At 42.0% G+C, this 15,648-nt stretch overlaps 1 protein-coding gene across 2 annotated transcripts in view; it reads right to left on the reverse strand.

The window, feature by feature from the left end:
• The window catches only part of IL20RB (interleukin 20 receptor subunit beta), an 88,288-nt gene that overhangs the window by 38,933 nt on the left and 33,707 nt on the right, over nt 1-15,648 (reverse strand). For both annotated transcript variants that reach the window (XM_029617153.1, XM_029617154.1), the window contains exon 3: nt 6,794-6,984. In XM_029617153.1, the coding sequence (XP_029473013.1) occupies nt 6,794-6,984 (191 nt within the window). The remainder of the gene's footprint in view (nt 1-6,793; nt 6,985-15,648) is intronic.

Consider the following 15,648-nt stretch of genomic DNA (forward strand, 5'->3'; position numbering starts at 1 on the left):
TTTACCTTCTATCCCTTCTGCAATGTAGCTCACAAAGATATTGAACAGGACCGGTCCCAACACCAATCCTTGCAGCACTCCACTTAACACTTCTCTCTCTTCATAGTAGGTTCCATTTACCATCACATGCTGTCTTCTATCCGTCAACCAATTTGTAATCCAGACCACCACCTTCGCGCTCACTCCCAAGCTTCTCATTTTATTCACAAGCCTCCTCTGCAGGACCATATCAATATCTTTGTTGAAATCCAAGTAAATCACATCAAGCGCTCTTCCTCGATCCAATTCCTTAGTCATCCAATCAAAAAAGTCAATCAGATTTGTCTGACAGGACCTTCCTCTAGTGAATCCATGCTGCCTCTGGTCCAGCAATTCTTCTGATTGTAGATAATTCACTATTCTTTCCTTCAGCAGCATCACCATTACTTTTCAAACTACCAAGGTGAGGCTAACCAGCCTGTAGTTTCCAGCCTTCTCTCTGCTCCCACTCTTGTGAAGCGCAACCACCACCACCGCTCTTCTCCAATCACTTGGCGCCATGCCTGTTTCCAGGGATCTATTGAACAGGTCGTGCAGCGGACCCACCAGTACATCTCTGAGCTCCCTCAGTATCCTGGGCTGAACCTCATCAGGCTTCATATGGCTTTGTCCGCTTTCAGTTTTCCTAGCTCTTCCCATACATTCTCTTCTGTAAATGGAGTTTCGTCTACTCCAATCCCCTCCATTTGCTTGTTAACAAGTGACGGTCCTTCTCCAGTGTCTTCTTTGTAAACACTGAACTGAAGTATTTGTTTAATATTTCTGCCATTTCTTCATCTCTCTCCACACATTGATCCTTTTCACCTTTCAATTTCACTATACTACTTTGGATCTTTCTCCTTTCTCTGATGGATCTGAAAAATGTTTTGTCACCTCACTTTACCTCTTTGGCAATATTTTCTTCTGCTTGACTTTTTGCTTTCTTGATTACTTTGTCTCCCTCAGTTTTACCAGATATTCTTCCTTGTGTTCCTCCCTTTAGAATCCTTTACATTTCTTGAACACTGTTCTTTTTGTTTTTATTTTATCAGCCACCTCCTTTAAGAACCAGATAGGTTTCTTATTTCTCTTGCTTTTGTTTACTTTTTTAACATATAGATAAGTTGCCTTTGTAATTGCTCCTTTTAGTTTGGCCCACTCATTTTCTCCCAGTCTTCTAGTTCTCGCCCCAGGTACTTCCCCATTTCAACAAAGTCCATATTTTTGAAATGCAAAACTTGGGTCTTCGTGAGACTTCTCCATATCCTATTTGCAATATCAAACCATACCATTTGATGATCACTGGTCCTGAGGTGGGCACCCACCCAACCATTAGAGACATTATCCCATTAGTGAGCACTAAACTGAGTTTAGCTCCCTCCCTTGTGGGTTCCATTACCATTTGTTTGAACAGAGCCCCTTGCAGGGCATCCACTATCTCTCTACTGGTAGATTCTGCAGAAGGGAATCTCCAGTCTACTACATCTGATAGATTAAAATCTCCAACAATCACCACTTCACCCTTCACAGCTACACTAACTGCACTAACCACATCCTCTGTCAACAAATTCCAGAGTTTAATTGTGCGTTGAGTGGAAAAGAACTTTCTTCGATTAGTTTTAAATATGCCACATGCTAACTTCATGGAGTGCCCCCTAGTCTTTCTATTATCTGAAAGAGTAAATAACTGATTCATATTAACCCGTTCTAGACCTCTCATGATTTTAAACACCTCTATCATATCTCCCCTCACTTGTCTCTTCCTCAAGCTGAAAAGTCCTAACCTCTAGTCTTTCCTCATAGGGGAGCTGTTCCATTCCCTTTATCATTTTGGTTGCCCTTCTTTGTACCTTCTCCATCGCAACTATATATTTTTTGAGATGCGGCAACCAGAATTGTACACAGTATTCAAGGTGCGGTCTCATCATGGAGCGATACAGAGGCATTATGACATTTTCCATTTTATTCACCATTCCCGTTCTAATAATTCCCAACATTCTGTTTGCTTTTTTGACTGCCATAGCAAACTGAACCAATGATTTCAATGTGTTATCCACTATGACACCTAGATCTTGGGTGGTAGCTCCTAATATGGAACCTAACATTGTGTAACTATAGCATGGGTTATTTTTCCCTATATGCATCACCTTGCACTTATCCACATTAAATTTCATCTGCCATTTGGATGCTCAATTTTCCAGTCTCAGAAGGTCTTCCTGCAATTTATCACAATTTACTTGTGATTTAACTACTCTGAACAATTTTGTGTCATCTGCAAACTTGATTACCTCACTTGTTGTATTTCTTTCCAGATCATTTATAAATATATTGAAAAGTATGGGTCCCAATACAGATCCCTGAGGCACTCCACTGCCCACTCCCTCCCACTGAGAAAATTGTCCATTTAATCCTACTCTCTGTTTCCTGTCTTTTAGCCAGTTTGCAATCCACAAAAGAACATCGCCACCTATCCCATGACTTTTTACTTTTTCTAGAAGCCTCTCATGAGGAACTTTGTCAAATGCCTTCTGAAAATTCAAATATACTACATCTACCGGTTCACCTTTATCTACATGTTTATTAACTCCTTCAAAAAAGTGAAGCAGATTTGTGAGGCAAGACTTGCCTTGGGTAAAGCCTTGCTGACTTTGTTCCATTAAACCATGTCTTTCTATATGTTCTGTGATTTTGATATTTAGAAAATTTTCCACTATTTTTCCTGGCACTTAAGTCAGGCTAACTGGTCTGTAGTTTCCCTCTCTTGTTGGTTTCTGAACCAATTGCTCCATAAAGCTGTCATTTATTCCATCCAGGAACTTTATCTCTCTAGCATGTCCCGATGATACATTTACCCAGTCAATATTGGGGTAATTAAAATCTCCCATTATTACCACACTACCAATTTGGTTAGCTTCCCTAACTTCTCTTAGCATTTCACTGTCCATCCCCGCATCTTGACCAGGTGGACGGTAGTATACTCCTATCACTATAGTCTTCCCCAACACACAAGGGATTTCTACCCATATAGATTAGATTGTGCATTTAGTATCATGCAGGATGTTTATTCTGTTGGACTCTATGTCATCCCAGACTTAAAGCGCCACACCGCCTCCCAGGTGCTCCTTTCTGTCATTGCGATATAATTTGTACCCCGGTATAGCACTGTCCCATTGGTTATCTTCCTTCCACCATGTCTCTGAGATGCCAATTAAGTCTATGTCATCCTTCACTGCTATTCATTCACATCCAATTCCCCCTTAGGAAATACTTTTTGCATCAAATTTAGCAATTTTTCAATGCTCACAAATCGTGAGTCATTTCAATTCGATACCATACTTTACTAGGAACCAGTCAAGTCTGTATGCTGACCCGAACTGGTTTCCCATGAAACTAACAAAAACAAAGAAAAAATTTTTTAAGGAATGGAGGAAGGGTTTCATATATCTGAGTTTAAAACCCCCACCAGGGTGAACTCAATTCATGTGCATATAATCATGAACCAAACCTCCTCCGTCCCTTGTTTTTTGTTTTCAAATTATGTGCAACAAGCCTACATCCCTATGTGTTTCATATTAATAAAAAATCATTTTCAAATCTGAATGTGTCATTCTTCTTTCTTTGAAATTATCAAAAGCGGATAGACTTCATAAAATGGTTTAAACGTCCCGACTTATCTGATGGAAGTTGACAACCCGACGTAGCCACGTTTCTGGTCTGCACCCAGACCTTTCCTCAGGGGATGTTATCCTGTTTGAAAAATAGTCGGTGTAACGAAGCTATCCATGATCTTGAGAATCTCTCGGAGGACGCCAAATGCACTCCCTGCATAGATGAAACGCTTTTTGGATTTTTACGTTAAAAACTCAAGCCCCTTTGGGGTTGAATGAAGCGCTAGATTGGGTTTCATTGATTTAAATAGTAGATTCATCCATGCAGGTTACGTCTTTCTAATAGAGCTTGACCAAGCCTTTTCTAAATATACGTCATTACGTCACAACAATGAACGTTGCGATTGGTGGATTCACCACTTGTGTGCATAGTTTAAATAACAGTAGCGGGTAGGATGCAGCGTTTCATCTATGCAGGGAGCGCATTTGGCGTCCTCCGAGAGATTCTCAAGATCATGGATAGCTTCGTTACACCGACTATTTTTCAAACAGGATAACATCCCCTGAGGAAAGGTCTGGGTGCAGACCAGAAACGTGGCTACGTCGGGTTGTCAACTTCCATCAGATAAGTCGGGACGTTTAAACCATTTTATGAAGTCTATCCGCTTTTGATAATTTCAAAGAAAGAAGAATGACACATTCAGATTTGAAAATGATTTTTTATTAATATGAAACACATAGGGGTGTAGGCTTGTTGCACATAATTTGAAAACAAAAAACAAGGGACGGAGGAGGTTCATGATTATATGCACATGAATTGAGTTCACCCTGGTGGGGGTTTTAAACTCAGATATATGAAACCCTTCCTCCATTCCTTAAAAAAATTTTTCTTTGTTTTTGTTAGTTTCATGGGAAACCAGTTCGGGTCAGCATACAGACTTGACTGGTTCCTAGTAAAGTATGGTATCGAATTGAAATGACTCACGATTTGTGAGCATTGAAAAATTGCTTAATTTGATGCAAAAAGTATTTCCTAAGGGGGAATTGGATGTGAATGAATAACGGATTATATAATTTCCCCAAAAATATTTTTTGGTGCTCATTGTTTATTGATCCTTCACTGCTATACATTCTAATTCTCCCATCTTACTTCTTAGACTTCTGGTATTAGCATACAAACATTTCAAAGTTTGTTTTTTGTTTGTATTTTCATTCTACTTTTTAATTGATAGGGATAATTTAGAATCTTTTAGCTCAGGTGAGTTTTTAGTTACAGGCACTTGGACTACTTTTCTTATTATTGGAACCTCACTGTCGGGATGCCCTAATTCTAATGCATCATTAGTATCCTTTGAAGATACCTCCCTCCAAATCATGCACTGCTGAGTAACTGTCGTCTTTCCCCTTTGTTCTACTTTAAAAGCTGCTCTATCTCCTTTTTAAAGGTCAGCACCAGCAGTCTGTTTCCACCTTGGTTAAGGTTGAGCCCATCCCGTCAGAAGAGACAACCCCTTCCCCAAGTTCCCCTAGTTCCTTACAAAACTGAATCCCTCTTCCTTGCACAGTCATCCACGCATTGAGACTCCGGAGCTCTCCCGGCCTCTGGGGACCTGCGCGTGGAACAGGGAGCATTTCAGAGAATGCTACCCTGGAGGCTCTGGATTTAAGCTTTCTACCTAAGAGCCTAAATTTGGCTTCTAGAACCTCCCTCCTACATTTTCCTATGTCGTTGGTGCCCACATGTACCACGACAGCCGGCTCCTCCCCAGCACTGTCTAAAATCCTATCTAAGTGAAGCATGAGGTCCGCCACCTTCGCACCAGTTAGGCATGTGACCAGGCGATCCTCATGCCCACCAGCCACCCAGCTGTCCACATTCCTAATAATCGAATCACCAACTATGATGGCCGACCTAACCCTTCCCTCCTGGGCAGTAGGCCTTGGAGACACATCCTTGGTGTGAAAGGACATTGTACCACCTGGAGAGCAGGTCCTTGCTACAGGATCCTTTCCTGCTGCACCAGGTTGATGCTCTCCAATCATGAGACCCTCTTCCTCCAAGGCAGCATCAGGGCTGCCAGTCTGAAGTTGGGACTTGGCTACTATGTCCCTGAAGGTCTCATCTATATACCTTTTTGTCTGCCTCAGCTCCTCCAGGTCTGCCACTCTATCCTGCAGTGATCGGGCTCGTTTTCTGAGAGACAGGAGCTCTTTGCATCACATGCACATGTACAATTTCTCACCGGTGGGTAAAAATTCATACATGTGACACTCGATGCAAAAGACTGGGAAGCCCCCCCTCTTGCTGCTGGACTGCTGCCTTCATCTCAAATTTGTTCAGTTCCTAGTTAAGTTTTAGGTTGCTATGGGGGTAGGAATGTGTCTAATTAACATCCTTTAAATGTATTAGTGAATTCACTGTATGTCTGGTAGTGGCCTATAGGGGAATGATCAAACTCTCAATAAGGTTTTGTTTTGTAAAAGTGGCACCTGCCTATAAATTAAAGGACAAACAGTCAAACTTCAATTAGTTAGTCAGAGTGACTCACTGCTCTCTTGATTAACAATGTTGGTACCTAATCAAACCAAATCACACTACCTTAACACCTTTCCAAGGTAAGTGCTGAACTTTTCAACCTTTTTACTTAGGCATACATTGCTCATAGCTTATTTCTAGCTTCTGGCTACTTTTTTTTTTTTTTTTTAATATACAAACACTCTAACTTCTGCTTATTAGCTGCCTTACAGACTGACTATTTAAAAATACAGTCTAACTTCAATTTATTCCCTACCTTCCTGACTATTAAAAGCACAAACACACACAAACATACTAAATAATATTCCCAAATAGTTAACTTCGTCCCAATGCTTTTAGAAAAGAAAATTTCCCAAGCAAAAACTTACTGATTCCTTTCAGCCACCAGCAAGGTGATCCTCTCCTCTCAGTGCTCCCCCACACATCTCTATTAGTTATCCTCCTTCCGTCAGGACTCTGAGATGTCAATTATGTATACCTCATCAGCTTTGATTCTTACACTACTATTAATTAAGCTAACACTCAAGCCCCCTTCTTAAACTTATTACCAAGTTTTCATCTTCTGCAGGTATAATGAAGGGCTTCTCCCCTGAAAATGAGACGAAAGTGTAGAAATTAATTAATTTCTTACTTGTAACCCGATTGAAGGATTGATCCAGTGCAGTCCAGTCTGATCTCTGTGTGCCCCACTCTGCTCTGACCCTTAGGTTGTATAGAACATTGGCTGCAATTTCGTGGGTCACATCACACCAAGTGACAGAAATAGACCAACAGTCACTGACATTGAACCAGCTCTGGTTCCAGTGATTCTTTTCAAACTCCCTAGGACGACAGAAACAGCTATTATGATTATGAATATGGGTGCCAAAATGCCAGTAACTAATGAGGCTACTTATGATGTCATGCAATAATATCCAGATGACAACACTGAGGTATTACAAATGTTTAAACCAACTTCAATTATAACAGCTTTAGACACCTTGGGTTATACTTTTCCAGGACATTCCATTAATTCTCTGGCATCAGTCCACGTGGTGCCAAAGAGGGGTGCTCTACTGAAAAGGTAAAGAATTCCTGCTCTGGTCTTAGGGAATAATTTCCAAAGCCATTTCTGTGGATAAAACAGGTTTTAGCACAAAAAAGGCTTGATATAAAATTGACCAGGGTTTGTGTGCATAAAAGTGTGTAACTTGATTTCATGCATACTTTTATGTGCACAAAAGATAAGTATCCAGGGCCCAGAGTTGGGGTAGTGTAGAGGTATTTACAAAATATTTATGATTTTAAAAATCACATCAAAATGCACATAAAAAAACAAGTACAAGTTGGGCCCTGTAAAGAACAGGGGTAACTTTGTGCTGGTGAGTTTGTGCATGTTACTTTGGCTAATTTTCAAAGTGGACTTATGTGATTACGTTTGCTTTGAAAATTGGAGTAACATAGGTGCATCTGTGATGTTACAAAATTTCCGTCTTATTACTATAATGCAATTCATATAGAGGACAATTTTCAAAGGCATTTTACAAAATTGCTGCCTGATATGCAGGTAAACGTACATGTGTACTGCCTGTTTGTGTTTAAGTTTAACTGGACTGAGTGGAGGCATTCCTGAGTACAGAGATGGGGAGAGTTTGGATTTATGCACATACTTTCGCATTTTCAAAAGTACATGTAAATTTTCACATACATGATAGCAGACATACTTGTGTGTGGGTATATTTGGTGGGTCAATTTTCAAAGATTTATGCACGTTAAAACTGATGCAGACACGCTGTTATAAAATTTACTCCATAATGTAATTAAATAATTAAAATGTAGTTAACCTGTAATACTAGCTATATATTTACTATTTTCCAATGCCCAGTTAATGGTAATCCTCATGATACCTGTTACCACCATATATTCTGAAGTATGAATCATTGAGTTTTAGTAATCACAACCAAGTCTGTAATCCAAAAGTAATAACTGAGCAAGCATTCAACGTACCTGCCATTAAACAAAATCTGCAGTCATCATTTACTCAGCAATGCTTTTAAAGTTCATTTGGCAAGTGCAATACCTACATTGCATCAAACATTTGACTGTAAATTTGGTTCTGAAATAGTTCCCCATATTACCCTTGAAATGGTGTCACCAGCTGCATCACATAGAATGGCACTAAATTCCCTCTTGCTGTGCATGATGCAGTTTATAACATAATAGCCAAAATGAACCAATCACTTCTGGTATGTGTGTGGTAGTTTGTGACATTTGAAATTTGGCTGTTCCAGGAGAATTGTTAGGGAGCGGCTTACAAATTATCAGATATAGGCCTGGATTTATCAAAATGCGGTAAGTGCCGCATGCGATTGCTAAAGGGGCGTGGGTTATGCAAAAATTCAGTTTATCGCAATTTGCGCTAATTACCTATGCGAAGAGCTAAGTTAGTGCACATTGCAATAACATTATCAGAATTTGCGATAGGTGTCAGACCTGTTGTATTTCCTGCATATGACCACTGGGTGGATGAGAGAGAGAGAGAGAGAGAGAGAGAGAATTTGCATCGCGCCATACGATATGATGCTATCGCATGCGTTAACGGGGCTTTTCGCATACGATAAGCTCTTAACACATGCGAAAACGCCTTATCGCATTTTGATAAATGACCCCATAGTAGGAAGTGACATATAATAAATGAAGATAGCAAAAAAAAAATTAGCCCATCAAATCTTTCCAGTTATTCCTATCAACAGTACAAGGATATATTCCAGCTGCTTGCTGTAGAACATAATCATTTGTAGGATATCACTCTTTTCTCAAGTCACTTTTTGTTTTAGACTGTAAGTACCTAAGAAATGCCATGCTGGTTTAGACCAAGGTTCATCAAGCCCAGCGACCACGTCTCTGACAGTGGCCAGTCCAAGTTGCAAGTTCCTGGTAGATCCCATAAAGTAGATCTATTTCTTGTTATTCACTCCCAGGTATAGCAATAGCTTTCTTTAGTCTACCTGACTAATAATGTGATATGGACTTTTCCTCCACAAACTTGTCCAAACCTCTTTTAAACTCCACTATGCTAATCGCATTGTCAACACGGGAAAAGCCTCTATTGTGTCCGAGGTACGGATCCACCATCAGAAAAGCACATGGATTTATTTTCACGTGCTTTTCCATGTGCTTTTCTGATGGTGGACCCGTACCTCAGACATAATAGAGGCTTTTCCCGTGACCCCTGAAGCACGCAGAGCGCTGCCAAAACATGGCCATTGTCGGGCAAGCAAAGCTGGATCCATGAATAATGGCAGCAATCAGCATTTTGAAGATAAGATAAGTACCCAATAAAGGACAATGATAAGTGAATGGTGGGTCAGACTGCACACCGGGAAAACAAAAGCACAGACAATCCAATAAAAATTGTAAAATTGAAATTTGAAAAAGAAATTAAAGAATAAAATACGGGAGCTATTTAAGCAGGCCAGCCACAGAGTGGTTGGTCCATTAATAGCAACCGCACAAAAAACACATATCAAGGGGTTTCCTTGACACTTGGAGGTTGAAGAGTTGTTACATAAAGGAAACGAGGTTGGTTGGTGAATAGTACATCCCCTTCCACAGCATTGTCCCCTGTTTGATCCCATCACCTTCCAGCATTGCTCTACTTCCAGTCTCTTGTCTTGTTTCATCCCAACCTCTCCTCTTTCTCTCTTTCTTCTTCCAATCTCTCCCCTTCTCTTGTCCCTTCTACTTTCTACCTCTCCCTTTCTCTCTTCCCAGCCTCTTCCCTTCTCTCTTTTTCCCACTGCTTCTTAAGATGAACAAGAGAGAGAAAAAGTACATGGGGTTTTTTTTGTTATCTGCGGTTGGGGTAGGAAGCACCCATTCCCATGAAGATGCCCCCTGAAAGTCCTTCTGGCATGGACAAAGGCTGTCTGGAATATGTTTGCTGGCATAGTTTAGGGCTGCCTGGAGAAGAGGACTGTCTAAACCCTAGTGCAGCTCAGTCAAGAGCAGGTCTGAGAGACTCTGACTTATTTTTCTTCTGTAGCTCACTGTTTTACCTGCAGCTCATTATTCTTCTTCCTCCAGCTCTCTGAATGGAGGGGGAGGTAATCCTATCAATCATATAGCCAATAGGCTAGCCTCCTATATTTATGGGCATGAAATGCCCAATGCAGAAATACCAGAGGAGTTAAGAGACCAGCCCCTGGGGTTTTTTGAAAAGGCACAGCTGCTATGAAATCTGTTAGAAATTAAATAGAGGTGGCTGGCACTGGAGCCATGGAATCAGGAAGGCTGGTGAGTGCAGAAACAAAGTTTGTGAGGATTTTTAAAAGGTACACTACTTTTGTGATGTCACCACAGCAGGGATTATGTTATCTGGAGTCAAAGTTTTTTTTTGGAGAAAAAAAAAAGAGAAGATGAATGTGGCTGGTGTAGGGAGATATCTCATGTTTTACCACTGAATCACCAAATATGAATAATAATAGTCAAGAAACATACAGGCCAGTTTACTGACAGGCCCCAAAAGCACTGTCACAGCTCAGTGGAAAAAGAAGAAACCTTTCCCTGATTAAAACAGATGAACTTTAAAACAGAACTGAAGGATATCTTATCAGATCTGCCTGTTTGTCAGTTCCTGTGCAAATATAAAGAAGGCAGAGACAATGCAACAACTTAAACCCAAAAGCAGGATTCATGGATCAGCCAAGGCAAGTCCACAGGTCAGAAAGACCCCAACCCTTGGAAGGAAGAGAGGGGCAGTTGGAGATTGAGAAAAATACTTTGGCACATATCTTGGCATACAGATGTGGTAGTTCTCCCCCCAAAGAAATGGGGAAGGAGAAAAAGACCTGCAACATGGCAGGACCCCCCCCCCCCAAAGTAATGGGGAAGAGGGAAGAGACCTGCAATGCGGCAAAGACCCTCCACCCACCACATGATTATACATGAGCTTATGCATATTTATCAGCTGGATAGTATAAAACAGGGGACAAAGAAGAAGAGAAGAAAAAACCCAGAAAGAAGGAAAGAACCCCCTGGAGGCTAGAGAGTGAGACCCAGGGGTGAATCCTAAGAAAAACCGTGAAACCAGAGAAGGGTCCCCCCTGAAAGAAAAGAAAGGGGAGCCTGAAGCAGACCAGCAGCCCCTGATATCGAGGAGGGAGAAGACTAGATGTGGCCAAGAGACTGGGGCAGGAGACCAGAGAGAGAAGACACCCGGTTCAGGTGTGGAGAGTGACAAAGAGTCTGGGACGGTGAAGGGTGAGAGCAAACCCAGATAGCCTGGCAAATATCAGACCTAGAAGCCAGTCTCTTTCTGGGACCACCTGCCTACTCTGCCAGTACCAAGCCCAGGAAGCAAGCCTCTCCCCTGCCCACCTTCTCCAGACCTCCAGCCAGAGTCTGGTTCAGAGATATAACAGAGGGATAGCGCCTGAAGCTGGGACCCGGGGTAAGTAAGTTAGCTAAAGTATTAATATATTAAGCAGGCTAAGTTTTATGGCATGTTTGTTACCACCCATGGTACAGAACGTTCTTTAGGGAAAACTGGTGTTTAGTGGCCAGGATGATAGAAACAGGAATTGTTGCTATTGTCTAAGTGCTATATCCTGCCAAATCTGATAAATGAAAGTCTGTTTCTGAGGAGAATACACATTGTCTTTTCCTGACTTAGGATCATGAAGTAAGGTGGGAGGGTAATTGGAAGTGTCCTGTAGCAGACAGGTCGGTCCCTGCACCCCTAAACTTGCTTACACTGGACTAGGGCAGAAGTGATCTACTGGCCCTGCCATACTCCAAAAGGGAGAAAAAAAGAACTTGGAGTATTCAGTCACCAATTTAAAGTGGAACAGCTAAAGAGACGAGTATAATAGCAGTGCTAGTGTGTGCCTTAGAAAACTGAGAGATGCACATGAGGTGGGGGGCAAGATTTGACTGGAAGTTAATCCTGGTTCCTTGTGCCAAGGTAAGGGAGCAGAATAGATAATAGTAAAGTCTTAGACAGGACCGTGTTGGTATTTACCTGTCATTAAAGGGAAGGGTGGGGATTTGTAAAACTGAATGTGTGTTTTTCCTTTTAAGAAAATTCAAGGCAGGGAATTTTGGGCTTATTTTTTTATTATGGTTAGCTAGCAAATCATTTTAATTAGCTTGCAGAAAATTTTCATTGCCAGGGAGCTAGTCTCTATTATTGATTTGATATAGTCAGGCAGCAGGAAATCCTGAAGAAGAAACGAATAGCTGCTGCCATCAGACCCGTTGCACAGAGGTGCCTTCTACCATGCAGGCCGATACAGTACAGTGCGCGTTTTCCCTTACCCCTTATTCAGTAAGGGGTGGAAAACATGCGTCCAACCCACGGCACCTAATAGCGTCCTCAACATGCAAATGCATGTTGAGGGCCCTATTAGGTATGCCTGCGCGATACAGAAAGTAAAATGTGTAGCCAAGCCGCACATTTTACTTTAAGAAATTAGTGCCTACCCAAAGGTAGGCGCTAGTTTCTGCCGGCACCGGGAAAGTGCACAGAAAAGCAGTAAAAACTGCTTTTCTGTGCACCCTCCGACTTCGTATCATGGCGATATTAATTCGGAGGTCCCGAAAGGTAAAAAAAGTAAAAGAAAAAAAATTTTTAAATGGGCCGGCAGCTGTCGGGCCGAAAACCAGACGCTCAATTTTGCCGGCGTCCAGTTTCCGAGCCCGTGGCTGTCAGCGGGCTCCAGAACCGACGCTGGCAAAATTGAGCGTCGGCTGTCAAACCCGCTGACAGCTGCTGCTCTGGGTCAAAAGGAGGCGCTAGGGATGCGCTAGTGTCCCTAGCACCTCCTTTTGCCTGTTTCTACCACACCACCTAATTTAAATACGGGAGAGCGGGCGTTCGTCCGCTCTCCCACGGACTTTACTGAATCCGCCCGATAGAGAGCACTGCACCCAAACTGCTACCTGAATGGATCACCAGAGATAAGTGTGTACACTTATCTCTGGTGTATACACACTAGATCTGGCCCGTCCAGCACCATTTACTGAGCTCAGTAGTAAAGCAGCACCAAAATAAATAAATACATAAAAGCACAAAGATACTTACCTCCAGGAACTATGTATGTGAAGAACCTGTAAAGAAAAAAAAACAATAAAAAAAGAATCATTTTCTTAAAAATACCAGTTTTAAGAGTACACAAATAGAGTAAAGCAAATAGATATTCAAGTACAATATTTATCTGATGCTTATTTGGACATGGTATAGGGTTTCTATAAGAAAAGAATATAATTGTTTCAAGGTACTTTGCACTACACAAAATACGTTTGAATTGTTTGAAATCTGTAGTTATGTGTTATACGTGTGTATAAAAAGCCTTTTCTGAAAGTATTGTTTAACAAGAAAATATTTGTTGACAGAGTTCAAGTATCTGTTGTATTGTCAGAGTGTTTTTTTAAATGGTTTTGGTTTTTACCGCAAGAATTATTTATTGCAGAGGTTTCTTTTTGGACCAACATCCCCTCACCATTTTATCCCTGCTTTCTCTCCCTACCCCTGGGAAACAGACTGGGTGGGTCACACTTGGCCACGCAAAGCCTAGCAGGAAAGAGGAATATCATGAATCCCTACTTACCATCACATACCTCCCCCCCCTTGGCGTAGGACATCCAAGTGCAAAGGACTCTACCCTGAGACAGTATACATTACCTCTCACTTCTTCCAGCCTCTCCCCAGCATCTATCTTTCCCTCTTCTCCTCCCTTCCAGCCTCTCCCCATCGCTGACCGCCCTTCTCTTTTCTTGTCCCTCCAAGCCCCCAGCTCAGATGGTACAGCAGCAACCTAATCGAGCAGGAGAGAATGGGGGGATGGGGGTCAGCAGGCCGGGCGTTGCCACACTGCAAACAGGGCAAAGGTTGCAGAGTGGGGGTGGGAGGCGGGGATGCCCCAGTATGGGGGGGGGGGGGTTCTCCCTGGCGCTCACCAGCAGGATGAACTTGGCCTGGGCAGCTGGGAGACTAGGGAGCCAGCAAGGGGGGGGGGGGGAGGACCTGGCCAGCCCTCTCTCTCTTGTATTGCTGCTCCAGCTATTTAGAAGTAGGCATCTCTCCTTCTCTGTGCCAGGCCTATTTCCTGATCCAGGCCTTTGTCTCTTACTACTGCTGATGCTCAAGGACCTCATCTTTTTCCTGACACTGATGTTCAGGCCTGGGCCTCTCTCCTGCAGCTGCCACTTGGTTCTGGACCCCACTCTTTCAACCACCACTTGGGCCTGGGCCCAACGCTTGCTTCTGCCGCTCGGGCCTGGGCCCTCTTTTGCTTCTGCCACTCGGGCCTGGGTCTCTGTCTCTTGCTGCCACTTGGGCCGGGGATCTTCTCCTGCCATCCCTTGGATCTGGGTCTCCCTCCTGCTTCTACAACTCAGGCCCAGGCCTCTTTCCAATAAGCCTAAAAGTAAATCTTCTCCTGCTCAGGAACAAACTGCACCTCATACTCCCCATTCTCAAGCAAGACAGAGAAAAAAAAGCTATACCAAAATGGTACCCAGTATGAGGCCCATAGGTATGTGGACCAAAATGTACATTAAAATAGTATGAAATCACCATATTTTTCTATGCTGGGTCTTTATGCTGCACCACAAGTGGCCACCATTCCCCCCACCCCTAAAAAGTGCCTTAGTGGAGATGAAAGCAAGTGAAAGTTCAGGGAAGAAGAGGAATATATGCATGGGCATCTTGATGCCATCCATGTCATCATAATGCAGCCTATCAGAGTCCATAAAAATTGGAATGATACTCTGCAGTGCTTATGTGCAAAGGAGGAAGAATAAAGTGCACCTTATATGAGTGATGTCATTGCTGCAAAACTGCCAGACAAAAATATTTGATTTTATATAGACAACTATGGTTTAGTAATTTGAAGAAAGAGTATGGCTAGTCATTAAGGAAGGAAGTAATGTAGCTTGAGTTTGCATATGGAGCTTGCCACTCTGTTTTCAGTGGTTATGGTGCTGCACTGTGAATCCTGCAAGCATCACTTGTTTGCATCCAATCATAAAGCCCAGCTTCAACAGCCTCAAGCCTTTACAAATCTAAAGGAGATAAGACCTGACTTTCCTGAATCAGAAGAGCTAGTGCAAATGTTTAACCCAAAATCATCCGCCTCATAGGAAATGAGAGGAACCAAAAGGTATGGAAAACAGTAAGGGGAGTGGGGGAAAGAATGTGATTATTTATTTTTTCAAATTATTTCTAAACCATTTTCCAGACCAAACCAGTTTATTGCCCAAGGCAATGTTCAAAATTAAAATCACTACTTAATAGAATACAAATAAGCAAAGACCAACATATAAAATAAAACTTGTTACAAATGGCATTATAAAACTGACAGCGTTGTCAACCTGATGGGAAAAGCTAAGACTTTTCCTTCTTCTGAAATGATAGTTTGTTTCTAGTTTACTATTGATAAGGCTAAAAGAAAATTTAAAAAGAAGATGGCCTTAGAGGAAAAAACTTATAATAAAAACTTTAAA

The sequence above is a fragment of the Rhinatrema bivittatum genome, chromosome 9 (genome assembly GCF_901001135.1).
Source record: "Rhinatrema bivittatum chromosome 9, aRhiBiv1.1, whole genome shotgun sequence".
Lineage (NCBI taxonomy): Eukaryota > Metazoa > Chordata > Amphibia > Gymnophiona > Rhinatrematidae > Rhinatrema > Rhinatrema bivittatum.